This window comes from Chelonia mydas, chromosome 27, assembly GCF_015237465.2.
Source record: "Chelonia mydas isolate rCheMyd1 chromosome 27, rCheMyd1.pri.v2, whole genome shotgun sequence".
NCBI lineage: Eukaryota > Metazoa > Chordata > Testudines > Cheloniidae > Chelonia > Chelonia mydas.
The window spans coordinates 14,240,000-14,256,959 of NC_057860.1; the positions used below are offsets into that span (position 1 = coordinate 14,240,000).

At 52.1% G+C, this 16,960-nt stretch overlaps 1 protein-coding gene across 6 annotated transcripts in view; it reads right to left on the reverse strand.

The window, feature by feature from the left end:
• The window catches only part of ZNF385C (zinc finger protein 385C), a 186,541-nt gene that overhangs the window by 31,931 nt on the left and 137,650 nt on the right, over positions 1 to 16,960 (reverse strand). For all 6 annotated transcript variants that reach the window (XM_043536779.1, XM_043536780.1, XM_043536781.1 and 3 more), the window contains one exon: positions 5,435 to 5,577. In XM_043536779.1, coding sequence (XP_043392714.1) covers positions 5,435 to 5,577 — 143 coding nt within the window. The remainder of the gene's footprint in view (positions 1 to 5,434; positions 5,578 to 16,960) is intronic.

A 16,960-nucleotide genomic window follows, 5' to 3' on the forward strand; every position in this document is an offset into this window, starting at 1 on the left:
TTTGGAAAAGTAAAATGTGACACGATGTACTTGTCCTGGCCTATGCTAAATACAGCTCTGCTGAAGGATCTCTGCATTGAGAGCGTACGTACCAATTCCCAGGGCTCAGGAGTGTCTGGTCTGATGCGATTTTCATTTACAGATTCCAGCAGAATTAATTGGAATGCGTCAGGAGTCTTCTGTCCCCATCTCCAGAGAGAACTCACACGAAAGCAGAGAGGCGATTCTGGGTACAGTGCATCCAGAGAGCAAATGTCTCTGCTTTATAGTCAATTCCTATTGACTCAAATTACTCAATTTATCCCCGGGATGTTCCCCTTGATATAAATAGAGATCTCCTCGTTGAACTTCCTGCCAGCCACCGAGGTCAGAAATGGGAATTCAGAGGGACAGCGTCAGTTTGGACTGTGCCTTCTGGTATTGTGGTTTTGCAAGACACTGTTAGATTTTGGGGAACTCAGTGCAGGCACAGCCAGAGAGTGCCTCCTGGACACGATCCGCCGTCTCTTTATTACACTGGGTTTTTGCTCTGAGGAGCAAGAGCGCACAGCTCGGCAGGATTTGCTTTGCTCCACAGCAGAACATCTGCTGGGTTCATGAGAGTCTTGTGACCTGCCCAGCATGCAAAGGATTGAGCTCTGCGGTAACAAGCAACTCTCCCTCGACGCTGTTCCAGTGGGGTGGGGGTGACTATCACAGAACATTTCCTGGGCCGGAGCAGGAGCAGGGCCAGCCCATGGGCTTGGGGTCAGAAGGTGCAAGTTCACTGACACGGGTGGAGTTGCTCTCTCCTTGCACCAGCTCTGAATATGACCCAGCGTAGCTGGAAATCTGAAATCTAAAGGACGAACAGCTTTTCTTTCTTCCCTTAGCGTATACTTGAGGCTCAGCAGCCAGATGGACTCGCTGAGCTGTCGGCATGGCAGATTAGACAGGAAAGGGAGATAAGGGAACACCAGGCTGACTTCCCCTGGTGCAACGAAGCAATAAATGGAGGCTGGAGTCCAGCTGCCCTCCAAGAAAAGGCCTTTGCTGTCATCCTCTGTAAAGCCGCCTGCCTAGATGAGGCCTCTGAACTTTCTGCCCCCCCCGTCGGTGTTTCATCCCTCACTTCCTCCGTGTGGCCAAATTCCTCCTTATTCCTGCTGCGACCAGGACCTGCCTCAACTCCTGCAATGCCAGCCTGAGGGCTTCTTCAGACGCTGCTCTGCAGCTGGGACGTCTCAGCCACTCCAGGAATCAGGCCGGTTCCAAACGTAGGTCCTGTCGCTCCACTCGCTTCCTCAACCTCCCCCACGCATGGAGGGAGCGGGGCTGTTTAAGGGCAGCCCAAGAAGGAGGGAACAAGGATCCCCCCTGCCTGGCCCAAGGACGATCACATTGACGCTTCCACACGGAAGCAGCTGAAGTCTGTGACACCTTCTGTCAGGCCCGGAGGAGCAGAGTACTCAAGAGGGGTCTACGCGCCCTGCAGCGGACACGTCTGGTCCGGCTAAGCAGTAACTGCAGGAGGCATGGAAGCCATCCCCATGTGCTGCGCCAGCACCAGGCTGACGCGGCACTTAAATCCCACGTAGGGGCTCGAGCCTGCGAGGGGCTGGGCAGCCGCCATGGCCCCGACCCAGAGAACTGCTCCAAGTTCAGGGTATGCTTGAGAGCTTTGCTGGATCGAGGCCAGAATGCACCGCACCTTGCGGGATCCAGCCTGGAGGATCCCGTAGGCCCTGCGCTGAGTCTCTGCACTGGCACGAACCTGACCCAGAAAAGGGCTGAAAATCACTTTAAATCTGACCCCTGCCCAAGCTGAAGGCTCAGCCTTGCTGAGCCGGGAACCCGGCTGCCGTTTCTGCTGCACTCTCCGGTAGGCCTGCTCCAGAGGCTAGCTCCTCCCTGGAACAATTTCCTCCTGCTGGATGGCGCAGAAGATTTTCCACCATTCTGTTCTGTAGTGAGTACGGTGCTGGGTCCGGGGGTGAGCCGAGGTCCCTGCAGCCTGGACTCCTCGTTGCACAGAGGAGGGACAAAGCGGGCGGAGAGAGGGCGTGCCCCTGCTGGTCCTGATCCCTGCCTCAGAGAGACCCTCTCCAAAGGGCCAGGGCAGCTGAGTCACTACAGCCCCATCAGCCACAGGTCAGGTGGGAACGACTTTCACCAACTCCCAGCCAGGGCTGGATTTGAACGGGTCCCCCAGTGGTGTAAGATTTCCATTGAGCGCAGACAGCTTTATCACAGGTTCCCACTGTGCTTAGAGCTACTTACGCCCTTCTCCCTCAACCTACTCCTGGCAGGACTCGCGTGAAAACATCTTGGGGTCAGAAGCAGAGCTGATCGTGAGTCCTTGTTTCCTCCTGAGGCTCTGCAGACCTTCAACGAGACCAGGAAAGTCCCTGCACAAATACGCACACACACGGCAAATTGCTCAAGAGCTTAGTGTGATCCTATCTCAGCCGGGTGTGGAGCAACTGTCTGCTGAGCGAAGGGACCTCGCAGAGGTGAGCCCACCACCAAAGACCTTCCTGCCAGAAGGGCAGTGGAATGTCACCGGCTCATGTTGCAGGCGGGGATGGTGTTTCAAGCAAACACAGGGGAAAGGAATTTTCAAAAGTTTCATTTAAAAACAAAACAACAACATGACAACAGGACACACGTGCCTGGGAGAGGTGGGAGGGCCAGCCAAGGAGCATAAGGAACAGACTGGGTCAGTTTAGCTGCTGGCTCTGATTGCTCAGAAAAGGAACATGGGCAAAAATGGCTGTTAATAGCATCAGCAAAACCATCTTCTACTGTAACCCGGCATTCTAGCCCAGGAGAGAGAGGGGCTGAAGCTGGGATTTTAAAGGAGCCCATGGGAGTTTGGGGCTTGAATCCCAAAGTTAGTGGGAGTTGGGAGCCTAGCCCCCCCGCAACATCTTTGAAAATCTTCCCCTAAATAAGCAGCAATAATCACCTGCACTTCCATAGCAGGTGTCATCCCTGGACCGCAAAGTAATTTACAAGAGGAAGGTCAGTGTCGCCCCCTCTGCCTAGGAGAGGGGGAATGAGGCACAGCGAGGTTCAGAATCCACCCGTGTTGTCAAACTCAGAGGCCCAAAGGTGCCTAAGTAGCCACGCGAGTGCAGCTTCACTTTCAGCTGTGCTGAGCGCTCAGAGCTCCCGGGGAAGTGAAGATTTCAGTGAGTAACTTTAATAGGTTACACAGCCCGAAGGAACCACTGCGATGATCTAGTCTGACCTCCTGCATAGCACGGGACAGAGAACAGCCCTGGAGTCATTCCCCTTTTGGCCGACATGTTTGCAAAGTTTGGTCTAACTGACTTGCCCGTGTTCACCCAGCAAACCGGGGCAGAGTCCGGAACAGATCTCCGGTCTTCTGTCTCTGTACTCAGCCCGTTAGATCACAACGTTTCCTCTTCAAAGAGGTGATTCACCAAGTCTTTGTATTTCTAACGTCTACTATTCCATCTAGTCAGAGATGTAAAAGACCTACTAGGACAGGTCAAGTCCATCTCCCAGCAAGTCAGGACAGAGTCTCCAATGCAGGATGCAAAATTGGGATTGGCTCTCTTTCATGCTGTCCTCCAAGCACCATCGACTCACTTTCTCAGCTGCCCTATGGGCGTCCATTCACATGCTGCATCCCCATTGAATCCCATGGGCCACCATTGCAAACACCAGCCCAGATTCTTCCTTACAGCTGGCTGGCAAATTATTTCCCCTCCCCCCCGGAAAAGTTTTAATGAAAAAACAACAATGGTTTTTGACAAAAAAATGTGTAATTGAAAATTTTCATATGAAATCCAAAAATTTAAAACCAACCTTGTGCTGGGAGGGTGCGGGGAGAGAATGTGAAAATCTCCATTTAGTTGAAAAAGCCATTTTCCAATGGAAAAAAGGTTTAAATGGAAATTTTTTGCAACCAGCTACAGGAAGAGGCCCCTGAAATTCCCTGATGGTTAAGGGGCAAAGGAGGAGGAGATTAGAAGCCTGAGACATTATTATATAAGTATCACATAACCGAGGCCAGGGCTCGCCTGCAGATTGACCTTGACATTAGTAAGCTAACAAGAGACATTATGCAATGAGCAAAGCAGGACTGACAACAAAACCTGGATAGATGGCAGCTGACGGATTCCTTGTACCCTTAGATGCTCTTTTCTGTGTTTAAACTCATAAAATTACTCTCCAAAGCTACTTTATTGCGATTGATTCTGGGAGCAAAACCCAATTGATCTTGGTCGAAATGAAGCATTTTAAAAATGTCTGTTTATAATAGAGTTGAATGGAGCCTTGTGGGATTGATCTCGGCTGCATCCCTGTTTCAAAAGATGTGTGTCTCCTTGGTCTGCGTCAGAGCCCGCCTCCCTCTGCAGCAATGGACCCACTGAGCGCTCTGATCCAGAGTTTTGCAAACGTGCGACCCTTCCGGCTAAGAGTGACACGTGCACAAACTGGTGGGGACAGTGTCTCGCTCAGAAGACCCCTTTGGCAACCCAGGAAATTAGCGGGCTGGTGCGGAGAGCGGTGAACTTGTGATTGGTAGCGAACAGAACAATAAGGGCTCTGCACGAGAAGGGATTTACAGGACGATGGGATTAATGAGAACAAGGCAGGCTGGCTCAGTGGGTAGGGCACTGAGTTGGGACACAGGAGATCTGGGTTCTGTCCCCTGCTCTGCCATTAATGTGCGCTGTGACCGTGAACAAGTCATGCTGCCTGTTGCCCTTTCTGGGACCCATTCAATACCGTCTGGCACAGAACTTTGCCAGTCACGGGTAAAGGCAAACGGGCACCTTCGGTCTGGGCACCCAGGTATCTGATTCAGCCAAGTGTGTATTCATGACAAAGCCCTGGCTGGGATGATTTAACTGGGACTTGGTCCTGCTTCGAGCAGGGGGTTGGACTAGATGACCTTCTGGGGTCCCTTCCAACCCTGATATTCTATGATTCTATGATTCTATGTGGGGGTCAGGCTTTCACAAGGGTCCAGCTCCCATTGCTCTTGGCAGGAGCTGCTGGACTGTCAATCTGGCCCAAACTGTGGGAGTTTAGTGCTTCTGAAAACAGCGGGTGCCCAGAGGCCAAACCCTGCCGGGAAGGGAGCCCAGCTCCCTCCAAAGCCAGATTCCCAGCATCTCCCAGGATTGATGCCCTGAGTCCATCTGTGCTCACCTACAGCGACTGGCGTCATGGCCCAACGAACAGTTATTCCCTGGCCAACGTGCTCCTTTTCACCACACCCTCAGTTTTGGAATATTCCTTCCCCACTCCCTGAACATGGGAAGCACTTGACGGGGTTACGTTATAAGCAGGGACGGGTTGTCTGTCCTTGCTGGCATCCCGCCCCCCCCACCCGCGAGCTGCTGTGTTTCAGATGCGGAAGCACGGATCTCCCCCATTCCAGCCTGAAAGGTCTTTGAGCCCCGCAATAACTCACCGTGTTGAAGTTGGGGAACAGGTTGAGTGGGGACGTCCCATTGAGTCTAAAGGTCAGGAAGTGCTTGATGTCCAGTGGCGGGTGTAGGGGTCGCCCAGGAATAGATAGCGATGCTAGGAGGGGGCTGCTGTGCCCAGATGGTCCTACACAGCGAGGGAAGGAGACACAATGTTGAGATTTTTCTTAATTAAATCACCTGGAAAAGGGCAAATGCAGACTCTGAAACTTTGAATTAAAATGGTGTTTTGGCTTTTTGTTTTAAATACATGAAATTACATGATACTGACATGAAGAGGGAATTTTTGTGCCTTGAATTGGTTCAAAGTGTCCCACAGGGAAACGGAAACATTTCAAACCACGGTCTTTTTGTTTTCATGTTAAAATGTTTGTTCTCATGTTAAAATCCCAGTTTTCCCAACTAGCTCTAGTAACCTTCACAATGCCCACCGAGAAATCCTGGGGCCGCTCTCCCTCCAAGGGGATTCTGGGTAGGCACAGGGGAGTGCTCTCGCAGACCCTATGCGGGCTGGGGCCTCTGATTGTAGGCTGCTTGGGGCGGGGACCTGGACTTCTTTTGAGTCTTATCCAACTCCGAGCACACGGACACTTAAAACTCTAGAGCCAACACGGTAAGAAAAGCAATGGAGATGCAGAGGCAGTAGCTAGACTCGCGAGTCACAGGGGAGGAGGGAGGTATATGTCCCCTGGCTAGGAGGTTATGCTAAGATTGTCAAAGGAGTTTGACTTCCAGTGGGTTTTGAATGCCTCATCTGAGCTTTAGGCACTGGGGAACAGCCTCAGTTCTCCTCCGCCACTAGCTAGGGTTAGAAATACAGCTGATGGTGTGCGCCTGCTGCCTCTCCCCACCAGCCCTCCCTGATGGGTTATTAGCGTCCATAATAGAAACAGCCACATCCCGAGCCCCACGAACCAGCTCCCCAGGCTGCTGCACGCCCTCCCCAGCAAATTAACGGTGAGCACTGGTGTGTGATCTAAAAATAATCTAAAGTAAATAAAAATTTTTTTGTAGGAACTGGGGAAAACCGAATAGGTTCTAAGCAGCCAGAGGCTCTTCTGGAACCTGAGCAGAAACTGGATTTCAATAACCAGATCTGAGCTGAAAGACGAATGTCACATGGCATCAAAATCAAAGTCACTGCCCCTCACCCATCGAATCTGCTTTTCCTCCCTTTGCTTCGCCTGCTACTTTCGTTCCTTTTCAGCAGCTGTAAGGCGGAGGTTCTGAGTGCGGCTTAAGGCACAGTGCACGGGACCTCCCCATGCCACCCTGGTGGGAGGCTTTGCTGTGAATACAGCTGGAGCAGGGCTGGTAATTCCACTTATTCCTTGTGTGGCTGCTCGGCCCAGAGAGCACCTGGGTTTGAGCACGAAAGGGGAAGGGGTGTGAAGACTTTAAGGAGCCCGGATTTCCAAACTCTGTGCAGATGAGCTAAGGGAACCGACCCCAGGAGTTATGGACAACTGAGGTAACAGAGCCGCTGGGCCTGAGCCTCAGTGCCATGGCTGCTGTGCTGGGGGCATGGGCTGAGATGACGTCTTCCCGCCCTCTGCCCTGGCTGCTGTAAGTCAGAGCAGCATCAGGGCTGCTCTAACATCGCCCTGCTTCCCTGGAGGCCTGATAACAGCGATCACACAGTTCCCTCCTGCCACGTCCCTGAGCTGCGCCCTAGGCCAGCGGTGGGGAGCAGGGCAGATGTACAGCCCTGATGCCACCAGGGGAGCCCCCCTGTGCAGAGATGATTCTCAGGCCCCCCCTTTGCAAGGTCCCTTCAAACACCCGAGCTGCTCTGGCAGCAAAGAGGGGTCACAGCGCTAGCCAGGATCCGGTCCCTGATGCCAAGGGGTGAGGCGGGCAGGGCTCGGTCAAAGCAACCTGGGAACTTCACTCTCCTAAACACACAGGGGGCCCCTCCAGGCTCAGTGCTGGGGAGTCCCTTGGGCAAAGCGTTCCCCGCAGGGTGTGGAGCCAGGCCAAGGCACCCTGCCCCACATACACCACCCACCTATGGGGCTGTGTGGGGAGCCCTTTGCACTTTGGACAGGGTCCCTGCTCTGGTCCCACATGGTCCAGTGTGGGAGAGGAGGAGGTTGGCAGAGACACATTCAAGTGAGTTCAGGGGCCCTCGGTGAAGGGGCTGAGGCCTCCGTTCCAGGCTATCAGCTGGAAGAGCTGCTGCAGAGGGGCTGCAGGGGAGCCCCCCAAGACTGCACAGCCAGTCTGGACACAGCAGGAGAGGATGCCACCCTCCAAGCTGAGCAGGGATGCCCATTCAGCCCTATTCTGAACATCTGCACAGGCTCCTGGGAGTGCTGGCTCTTTGGGTGGAGCTTATTTTGTGGGCAGAGCTTGGAAGAACACTGTCGCTCTCCCCCATTCGACCCCTGGGTGGGGATTAGGAAGAAATTTCCCCTTTTGGGCAGGTCACTCCATAACCGCCCAGCAGGGGATCTTGCACCTTCCTCTCCCCAGCTGGTGCTGGCCACTGTCAGAGAGCAGGGACTGAAGTGAATGGACCACGGACCTGTTCTGCTATGGAAATTCCTATGTGCCCATCTTGCTTATCAAGGAATAAGTGCCCACTGACCCTCTCGGCAGGAAAGCGCAGTGTCTACCTTTCCCCTTTAGGTTTAGTTTATTTTAGGCCTCCTGTCTCCAATGCTTCTTGGACTATAACTTTTCAAACTCTTCAGCTGATGAAGGCGTGCTGGCTTGTTACCGTGGAGCGCTAAGTTTATTGTTGCCATAAACCCCACCGTTCACTGCAGAAGTGAAAACATTACGAGCGCCGTCCTGCCCCGTGTGGTCGCTGAGATACAGCGAATCAAGCTGGCTGCATAGTCCCCGGGCCGGGCCACAGATAACTACAGGGGAGGCAGGAGCTGACAACCAGCTTTAAATCACACAAAGACGCTCAGAGAGTTCAGAGACATTCCAATATAACAAGACACATTTCTGTTCTAAAGAGATCCCAGTGGCTTTAAATGAATCTCCAGAATCACAGCCATGCCATTAACGGAGCCGTACAATTAGCTTGGCACGGCTGCTGTATTTGCATAACAGCAGAACTATGGCTGACAGCATGGAAGCTCATCAGAAGCTTAACAGTGGGGTCTGGACGAGGTCTTATCTTTGCAGCTCTGCTTGCAAAACGTCTGGTCCTTCCAGAGAAAGGAGGTGGGTTTTGAACACCGCGTTCAGCTCTGGTCGCCCCATTTCAAAGAAGATTCATTGGGCTACTTCTCCAATCTGTAAGGCCGCGGAGAAGTTCTGGGCCTGCTACAGGAACACAAGCCTTTTCCCACACCCGAAAAAAATGTGACGGAGCAGAACATGCGGTAACTAGACCACTACCCCCCACCCCCATGTTCTCATATAGCACGCTCATCCACTGATCTCCAAGCGCTTTACGGAGGAGGGCAGTAACTCTATCCCCATTTTACAGCTGGGAAAAACACAGGCACAAAGACATGAAACGCTTCACCCGAGGTTCCCCAGCAGGCTAGCACGCGAGCTGGGAACAAGACCCACATCTCTACCCACTGCCTCTCCATTATTACTGGGACGGCAGCAGGTGTGGGGGCGCTCCTCAAAGGCACAAGAGGCAGCGAGGCATTTAAATCTCATTGGTGAGATCCTGGCCCCAGTGAAATTAACGGCAAAACACCCATTGACTTCAGCCGGGCCGGGATTTCACTTGTGTCTTTCGTACTCCCCCTCCAGAGTCACTTCAGACCCGAAGACTCCACTCCAGCATCCCATGCCTGTTCAGAGACGCACTTAAGCATGTGCCTAATTGTTCTGCCGAATCAGGGCCTTCACCTGACACCGGCCGTTCTTTCCATGTATTTCAGATTCCTCACTGGCAACAGCCTGGCGGATCGGGGAGCCAAGAGGAAAATCTGAAATTCCAAGTTCGCAAGATTGTTGAATTTCAGAATAAAAAGCGTGACACACTGGCCCTCCAGGCAAAAGTGACCTCTTTCTGGGAGAATGCACATATTCATTTCTTTCTCTTTATAGGCGCTATCCCTGAGCCAGTTCTAACTCCAGGGTAAAAATTACAGTTTGCTTCATCAGGCGTGCATTGATCGAATTAATTCCAAAGTCACCCAGGAGGGAAATCTGGGGAACAGCTTAAAAATAAACAAATAAATAAATAAATAAATGGAAAGGAGAGAAGAAAAAGGCAAAACCCAGCAAAAAATGGGTGATCGGCACATAATGAACGTTCTGGGGCGTGAAACGGTATTTCTGCATCGCATCGTCTGAGCTGGCGTGGCACAGCATCCGGCCGGATCGGTGCCCCCTAGGGAGGCCCCCGCATCCCACCCTTTTACATGCTATTATAATACTAGACCAGAAAGCAGCATCAGTGTGACTGGATTCGGGACTGGGCTGCGAGGGCATCTGCTCACCTTTGTCTGTAAACTTCGAAATGGTTTTTTTGCTGCTTTGTTATTTGGAAAGAACGTTGACGTTCACATGGTGAGGAACGATGCCGGTGAATTGGCTCTGCCTCTGTCGACGGTTAACGAGCTAATCAGTGACTGCAGCTCTGCAGCGCTGGTGAAACGTGGCGGTTGCTAGCTCGGCGCCCCTGACGTGTGGGGCCAGGAGCGTCGTTATTGCCACAAGAAGAGTGCTTGTAACTAAGCTACAGACAGTCGCGTGGTTTGGTAGGGAGAATTTTCAGAAAAGAACTCCCTGGGAAAACCCACAGTAACAGGCACATTCTGTCTGCGAGCAATAACGACGGGCAACACTTACGTTTGTGCTGAACCTTAAGCCTGGGCTTCAGTGCTTGGCTGAATCAGGGACTTGGTTCTCGTTTCCCGGAGGGGGACTGGTACCTAGGTGATTCTTAGTACACTGGACCTACCCTAGATCAAGACCTCATTGTGCTGGGTGTGATACAAATACATACGAGATTGTCCCTCACCCTCAAGCTGTCCAAGGCAGACAAACAGTGGGAGAAAAGCTGAGTATGAATATTCTTATTCCCATTTTGCAGAGCTGGGAACTGAGCCACACAGAGTTAAGTGACTTGTCCAAGGTCACACAGCAAGTCTGTGGCAGAGCTAGGAACAGACTCCAGACTTCCTCCCCGATCCCAGTGCAGCGACTTCCACACAAGATTCTCTGTCTCTCCCTTGGAGTCTGTCAGGCTGATCAACAGGCCATATTACTCATGCTGCACAGAGCAGTGTTATCTAGTGGTTAGAGCACAGTGGTTTGAGCCAGGACTCTTGGTTTCTTCTACCTGCTCTGCCACTGACTTGCTCCATGTCCTTGGGTAAGTCACGTCACCTCTCCGAGCCTCAGTTTCCCCAACTGCCCAGAGGGGATTATTAGAGGCATTCAGATACTGTACTGTGGTGACAAGTGCAGTATAAATGCAGCTGGAGAAAAGGACAGACAGGGATGGCAACAGACCACCCTGATCCATCTGCTGATAACGTACCCCCCAAATGCCATATGTCATATCTGGTGCAGTGTGCATAACTAGAGAGAGAAGGATTCGGGAGTGAACAGGTTACTCAGAACCACTGTCACCATTTGGTGTAACCCACGGATTGTGACTGTGCAATCAAGCCTATTTCTCAGGGTGGATGCCGCTTGTTTCTGTACCCAGTGCTTAGAAGTCCAAGCAGATTGCAAGACGAATTGTCTCTCTCCTGTATCACTACGTGTCTGTAACCTGGAGCCTCACAGAAAGACCTGAGCTGATGATCCAGCTAGACAGCTTGCCTCACAGCTTCCACTCCGTGCCGTCCCGGTTTGGCCTCGGAAAGGTTACGAAAGACGACAATAAAACCTGTAACAATGCGTCCCCCCCATCTAAAAAAGGGAGGCGAGGGGGATGCTCGTCGGAGCGGAAAAACTGCCGGGGTTGGAATAACGGGAGTGAGCACAGCTGTAAACATGGGAATAATTGCCCACGCTTCGTGAGCTGCCAGACATCGGCCGGCAGAGCCTCACAACACGCAAGAGAGGCAGGGAAGCGTTATCTACCCCCAGAAAGGGAAACTGAGGCCCAAGCTGCTCTTAAGATAGTAGTTCTTGACCTTTTCCATCCTGAGACATCTCCCTCACCCATTTCTATCTAGCTGGGACCTCCTTCCCCTTCACAATAGGGGAAGGGCAGGGCGGTCGTGACCTTCCCAGCTGAAAACCCACATCCTCGGTCACACAGGTGTAGGATGCAGACGTCCTAACTTCCAACCTCTGCATTAGGCTAAGCGTACATTCCCTCTGTGAACAGGGACCACCGTCAACCTTTGGATCTTTCTTTATTAAGCAGGTTGTTACAGGAAGGGGGCCAGCCCCAGCAGGAAACACCCTGTGTGTAGGGATTTGACCCGTCATCACAGGAACTGGGTTTCTATAGCTTGGTGATGGAGCCATGGCACAGCGCTGGTTGGCTCAGTAATGGGGGAGGGGCTGGAGGGCTCACTTCCACCCGGAATGGGATTTGCATTGCAGGGGAACGTCCCCAGCTTCAGAGGGGTTTGCTCATTCCTAACCCCTCAACGAACCGCTGCCTTCCAGGAACCCAGCAGCTCCCGCCAACCGGAAGGACAATTTGCAGCATTGCATCTACGCGGATGTCGTTACGCCAGCACCAACCTCGAACACTGGCACACTGCACTGGTGCCAAGCGGCGACGGTGTGAACCGCTCCACGCCCTGCAGCGGGGGGGCATACTGGGGGAGCTACAAGCAGCTTCCTGACTGCAGACCAGCCCCTAAACACCGGCAAATTGGCACTCCCCAGCTCCTGTCCTCAGGCTGCCTTCAACAAGGTCACCCTCCTGCACAACTTCCTCGATCCCAGTGCCGGCCCTGCCCTACCTTCGCTGGGAGCGAGATGCCGGCAGCAGCGGGGGGCCATATTTGCTGTTACTAATCAGACGCTCCATTAAAATGATTTGCTTTGGCAAAAATGGCAGAGCCCGGAGCTTCATTCAGAGGAGCGGGACGTTTTGCTGATGAAGGGCGTAGATGCGGGATCCTCCGAGATAAAGATCGCCCTGTTTCCCACTGGCTCAGTGCAGGTTGGTGCAGGAGTGACATTCTGGCCTTGGTTTGCTTTCTGGTTCGGCAGACAACCCGCCGCTTGCTGGGTAAACACCAGGCCCCCTGCCCTTGGGCTCCAGTTCAGGAAAGCACTTACGCGCCAACTTCAGCACCATTGAAGTCAGTGGGCTTAAGTATTTCGCTGACTAGGGATGTGCTGAAATTCTAAGCCGAGGCCCCAGCAGCTGAGGCAGAGAAGCCAGAGAATGAGCCCAAATTTTCCTGCTTGAGCCCAAAAGGCAGCATTGCCCAACTTTGCACATAGGTCCCAAACACAGTGCTATACACCTAGCTAGCAAAGCACCTTCCAGGGGCGAATCTCGGAGAGCCTCTGAGCCGACCTGAGATCCTACCTGTGGTCTGCCCTAGGCTCCCAACTTTGGAAATCATGCTCCTCCCGCCGAGGGGGACCTGCACTCGCACAGATCCATAGACCTGACGGCCGGAAGGGACCATTGTGATCACCTCGTCTGACTTTGTGCATAGCGCAGGCCAGAGCCCTGCCCCAGTAATTCCTGTCCCCATTGCATCACGGCTCTTCGCCCTCCCGCCCGGGTGTCGGAAAGGACTCCAGACTTGACTTATGGACTCCGAGCAATGGAGGATCACCCACGTCCCTTGGGAAGTTGTTCCCATGGGTAATTACCCTCTGCCCACTTGGGAATCAGCCTGGGAGCAATTCAAACGTTTTCTGAAACTTGCTGGTTATTCAAAGCCACCTTCCCGACCATTCTCAAACGGAGTGACTTGGCTCACTTGGGGCCAGCGTGCAGGAAGCACATGCTGCTGCTGGCCACGCAGCACAGTCAGGAAAGGCTCCAGGTCCTGGAGCTCTCTGGCCGGCACTCTTCCAGCAGACCACATTCGTTCCTGCACGTTATTCCCCCCCATGCTCCTTTTCCAACAGATCAGTGTAGCAGCCGCCCTGCGGACCATCCTGCCCGTGCACTCGTGACTCACTAAGACCTGCACCCTACCGCATCAGCGTCAATCCGGGGGGCTTACTCGTCTCAGAATTTCAAGGACACATTTGCATGGACCCACTGCTGCCATGAGCAACAGTTGGCACAGCCTCTACCCACGGCATGTGGGGACAGCAGCAGTTTATTTACACAGAAGCAATCTGGCTCTCTCGTTCTCTAGGCACTCCCAACAATGTCTGTTGTCTCTCCAATTCTCTACCCCAGGATTTAAAATCTCTGCCCTCTAGTAGCTTGAACTGAATGTCACTTCAACTACTTTAATCAGACCTTTGGGAAAGGTTTTCTGTCCCCTCTCCCCACAGGCTGGGGGGTCAAAGCATGAGACGGCGCATGGCTGCCATTGTGCCGTGAAAGGACCTGAGCACCTGAAAGGGCGCTGAGCTTCTCAGGGTTTGGCCCAGATGATCAACAGTGCAACCCACTGCATTTTTAGCAACAGTCAGCAGATTGCAACTTCCTGGGGGTTCCTGACAAGTCACAGATTCCTCCTCAGAGCTGGGGTCCGCAGGCTGGGGCTGTGCCCAGCTCAGCGAAGTCACACTCCCCTACACCGCAGCCGTTTGGGGCCAATATCCCAACGTTCCGCCATCATCAAAGGCAACGGGGTTGTCTCTGGTGGAGGCCCACCAGAAGGCCCATATCCTGCCACTAACTTCACTGCCCAGCTCACTGCAGGACTGGGACCAAAAGATGCGCCGGTTTCTCAAAGCAGAGATCTTCCCTGCAATGATGGGGCACTGGGTATCCATTCTGCAGCCATGTGGAACAACCCCTCTCCCCACATCTGTGGCTGATACTTGGAGTAAATTCTATTCTGCTAATGCTCCATGTGACTCCCCCTTCTCCACTCCTTAAAGAGCGAGTAACAGCTGCTCTCTTCCCTCACCTACGCATTTTAGAGAGAAAACAAATGGTAGCAAAGTCTGGTCAGTGAGATGAGCTCATGCCAAGATCTGAACATTCAGTGCAAAATCACTTATGATCTTGCAGCTCTATCCAGCAAAATACAGCTGCAATCTGGTTGGTATTAACAGCTATAACGAAGAACAGGGCTGGGGACATGGCTAACTCAATCACCCCTTTCAACATGCACTGAAGATTGAAATCCTTGGTTTCATTATTCCAGACAAGTGGCTTTCCATGCATCTACGCAACCCAAGAACATGCATCCTCCAAGCTAAGAGCGTGCTCGTCTGCTCTGACAATTACCCTGGTGTTTTATTGCGTCTTGCCATTCATATAAAATCCAATGAAGAAGGTAAGAGACTTCCCTTCCCACCCACCCAGCTGCCGCATCTGCAAATTCCACATTGGGAGCTGAAGTCAACTTAGGAAATTCCTTTTTCATGCATCGTCATCAATCATGAAGAGCAGGCAGGTCACACATCACCCTTAGTGATGACTCTGCAACCAGAATGTGGACTCAGTGGGTTGTGTGGGTATAACGGAGGAAGAATATGAGCCAGCAGCATCTTTCTTGCTGGCCACGACGTGTGACTCCCACAGGACGCAAACAGACTGTCGGATCCTTGGGTGAGTTTGGAGAATAGGCAGTGGTAAGTTAGGGACCCAATCGTGGTCTTTTTGCCTGTAAGCTGTTCAGTTCCGATCTGGAGCCATCACTTCTGCAGAGTCACTTTTCAGAATAACCTTTTCAGAAGATACAGAGACCAATCGATGCTGCATATTCCACTGGAGCAGGCAGGTGGCCGGAATCCAGGAAGTGGGGTACACAGTGACCCTCAAACGCTTTCCAGCTCTCAGACGGCCTTGTTTTTTGTCGCGTTTCGCTCCACTGGTAGAGCGAGCCCCTGACTTTCAATCTGTTAAACGCAAACCTCGCTTTCACATATATGCCATAAAGTTCACCAAGGCCCCCTCCTCTCCTTTAGCTCGTGTGTTCACAAGCTATCCTGAAGGTTCCCCGCTCTGAGAAGAGGCGGATAGTGACAGATGGAATACCAGGCCACACACTCAGAAGAGCAAACGCTTCCCTAGGAAATGCCTTTACCAGCTTGCTGGAGAAATACCTAGGGAGACAGGCAGAAGTCAAGGGGCAGAACTGTGCCAGCTTTAGGGATAATAATTGGAACTACACAGGCCCCACAGCTGTACTTGTTATAATAATCACTGATGGCACCTTGAAGTGTTTGCTTCATTTACTCTAAGAGGGAGATGAAGGGAAGGGAAAGGTGGTTTTGTGGTTAAGACACTGAACTGGGACTCAAGAAATCTGGGTTCAGCCACTGGCTTTGCCACAGACTCTGTGACCTTGAGCCAGTCACTTCATCTTGCTGGGCCTCAGTTTCCCCATCTGTCAGGCGAGGATAATATTTAAGGCATTCAGATACTGTAGTGTGGTGATCAGTGGGGTATAAATGTAGGAGCAGAAAAAGACAGACAGGGATGGCAATGAACTGCCCTGCTCCATCGGCATATAGCGCATCCCTGATGAGTCAGACCATATGTAAGGCAGTGAAGGACTCAGGAGTGAAAGCATTACACCGAACCATTGTCACCATCTGGAGTAACCCAAGGATTGTGACTGTAAATTCAAGCCTGGTTAGAACCCAAGAATATTTATCATGGTGGAAACAACTTATTTCTGTAGCCAAAAGTCATAAGTTTAAGGAGACTGCAAGATGAATTGTGTCTCTCAACATCACTACATTTCTTGTCACCCAGCCTGTGTCTTCGTTTTAGTTACAAACTCTTCAGGGCAGGGACTTTCTTTTCCTAAGTGTCTGTTCGCTGACTAGCACAATGCATCCCTGATTTCAGCAGAGGCCTCTTGGTGCTGCTGGAATACACATAATAACAAAGCAAAACATGAAAAGGAGAGTGCGGTCTGAAGGGTTTTACTTGCTGGATTTACTTTACAAGCATGCAGCATTGTAGCAGCTGCTTTTGGTCCCAGGAAATTTAGTGAGATGGGGTGGGGGGAGGTGATATATTTTATTGCACCAACTTCTGTTGGTGAGAGACATGAGATTTCAAGCTCACACAGAGCTCTTCTTCAGGAAAGTCAGGTGACTTTCAGATTGGCCGTTTTGAAGTCCCCTTGTTTGTGCGGTACGTGGGATGGACAGCACAGCAACAGAAGCAGATTTAAAGGCTTGCTTTCATTGTAAGGGAGAACGGTGCATAACCCAGTGTAGCGCTGATCCCTGACACAGATCATCAGCATCTCAGCAAGACCGGGTCGCCGATTTATTACTGCACAGTGGACACCGAGGAGCAAATGGGGCTACGTACAAAGTGGTGCAAGTCTATTGCAGTCAGCGCTGTTACACGCATTCGCTCTCGGACTGAATTTGGCCTAATGCAGCAGCGAGAGCTGGATTCTTCGGCCTGGTCTACACCTACAACTTAGGTCCGACCTCGTTACATCACTCAGGGTTGTGAAAAATTTTGCACCCTGTGTGGCACAGTTAGGTTGACCGAA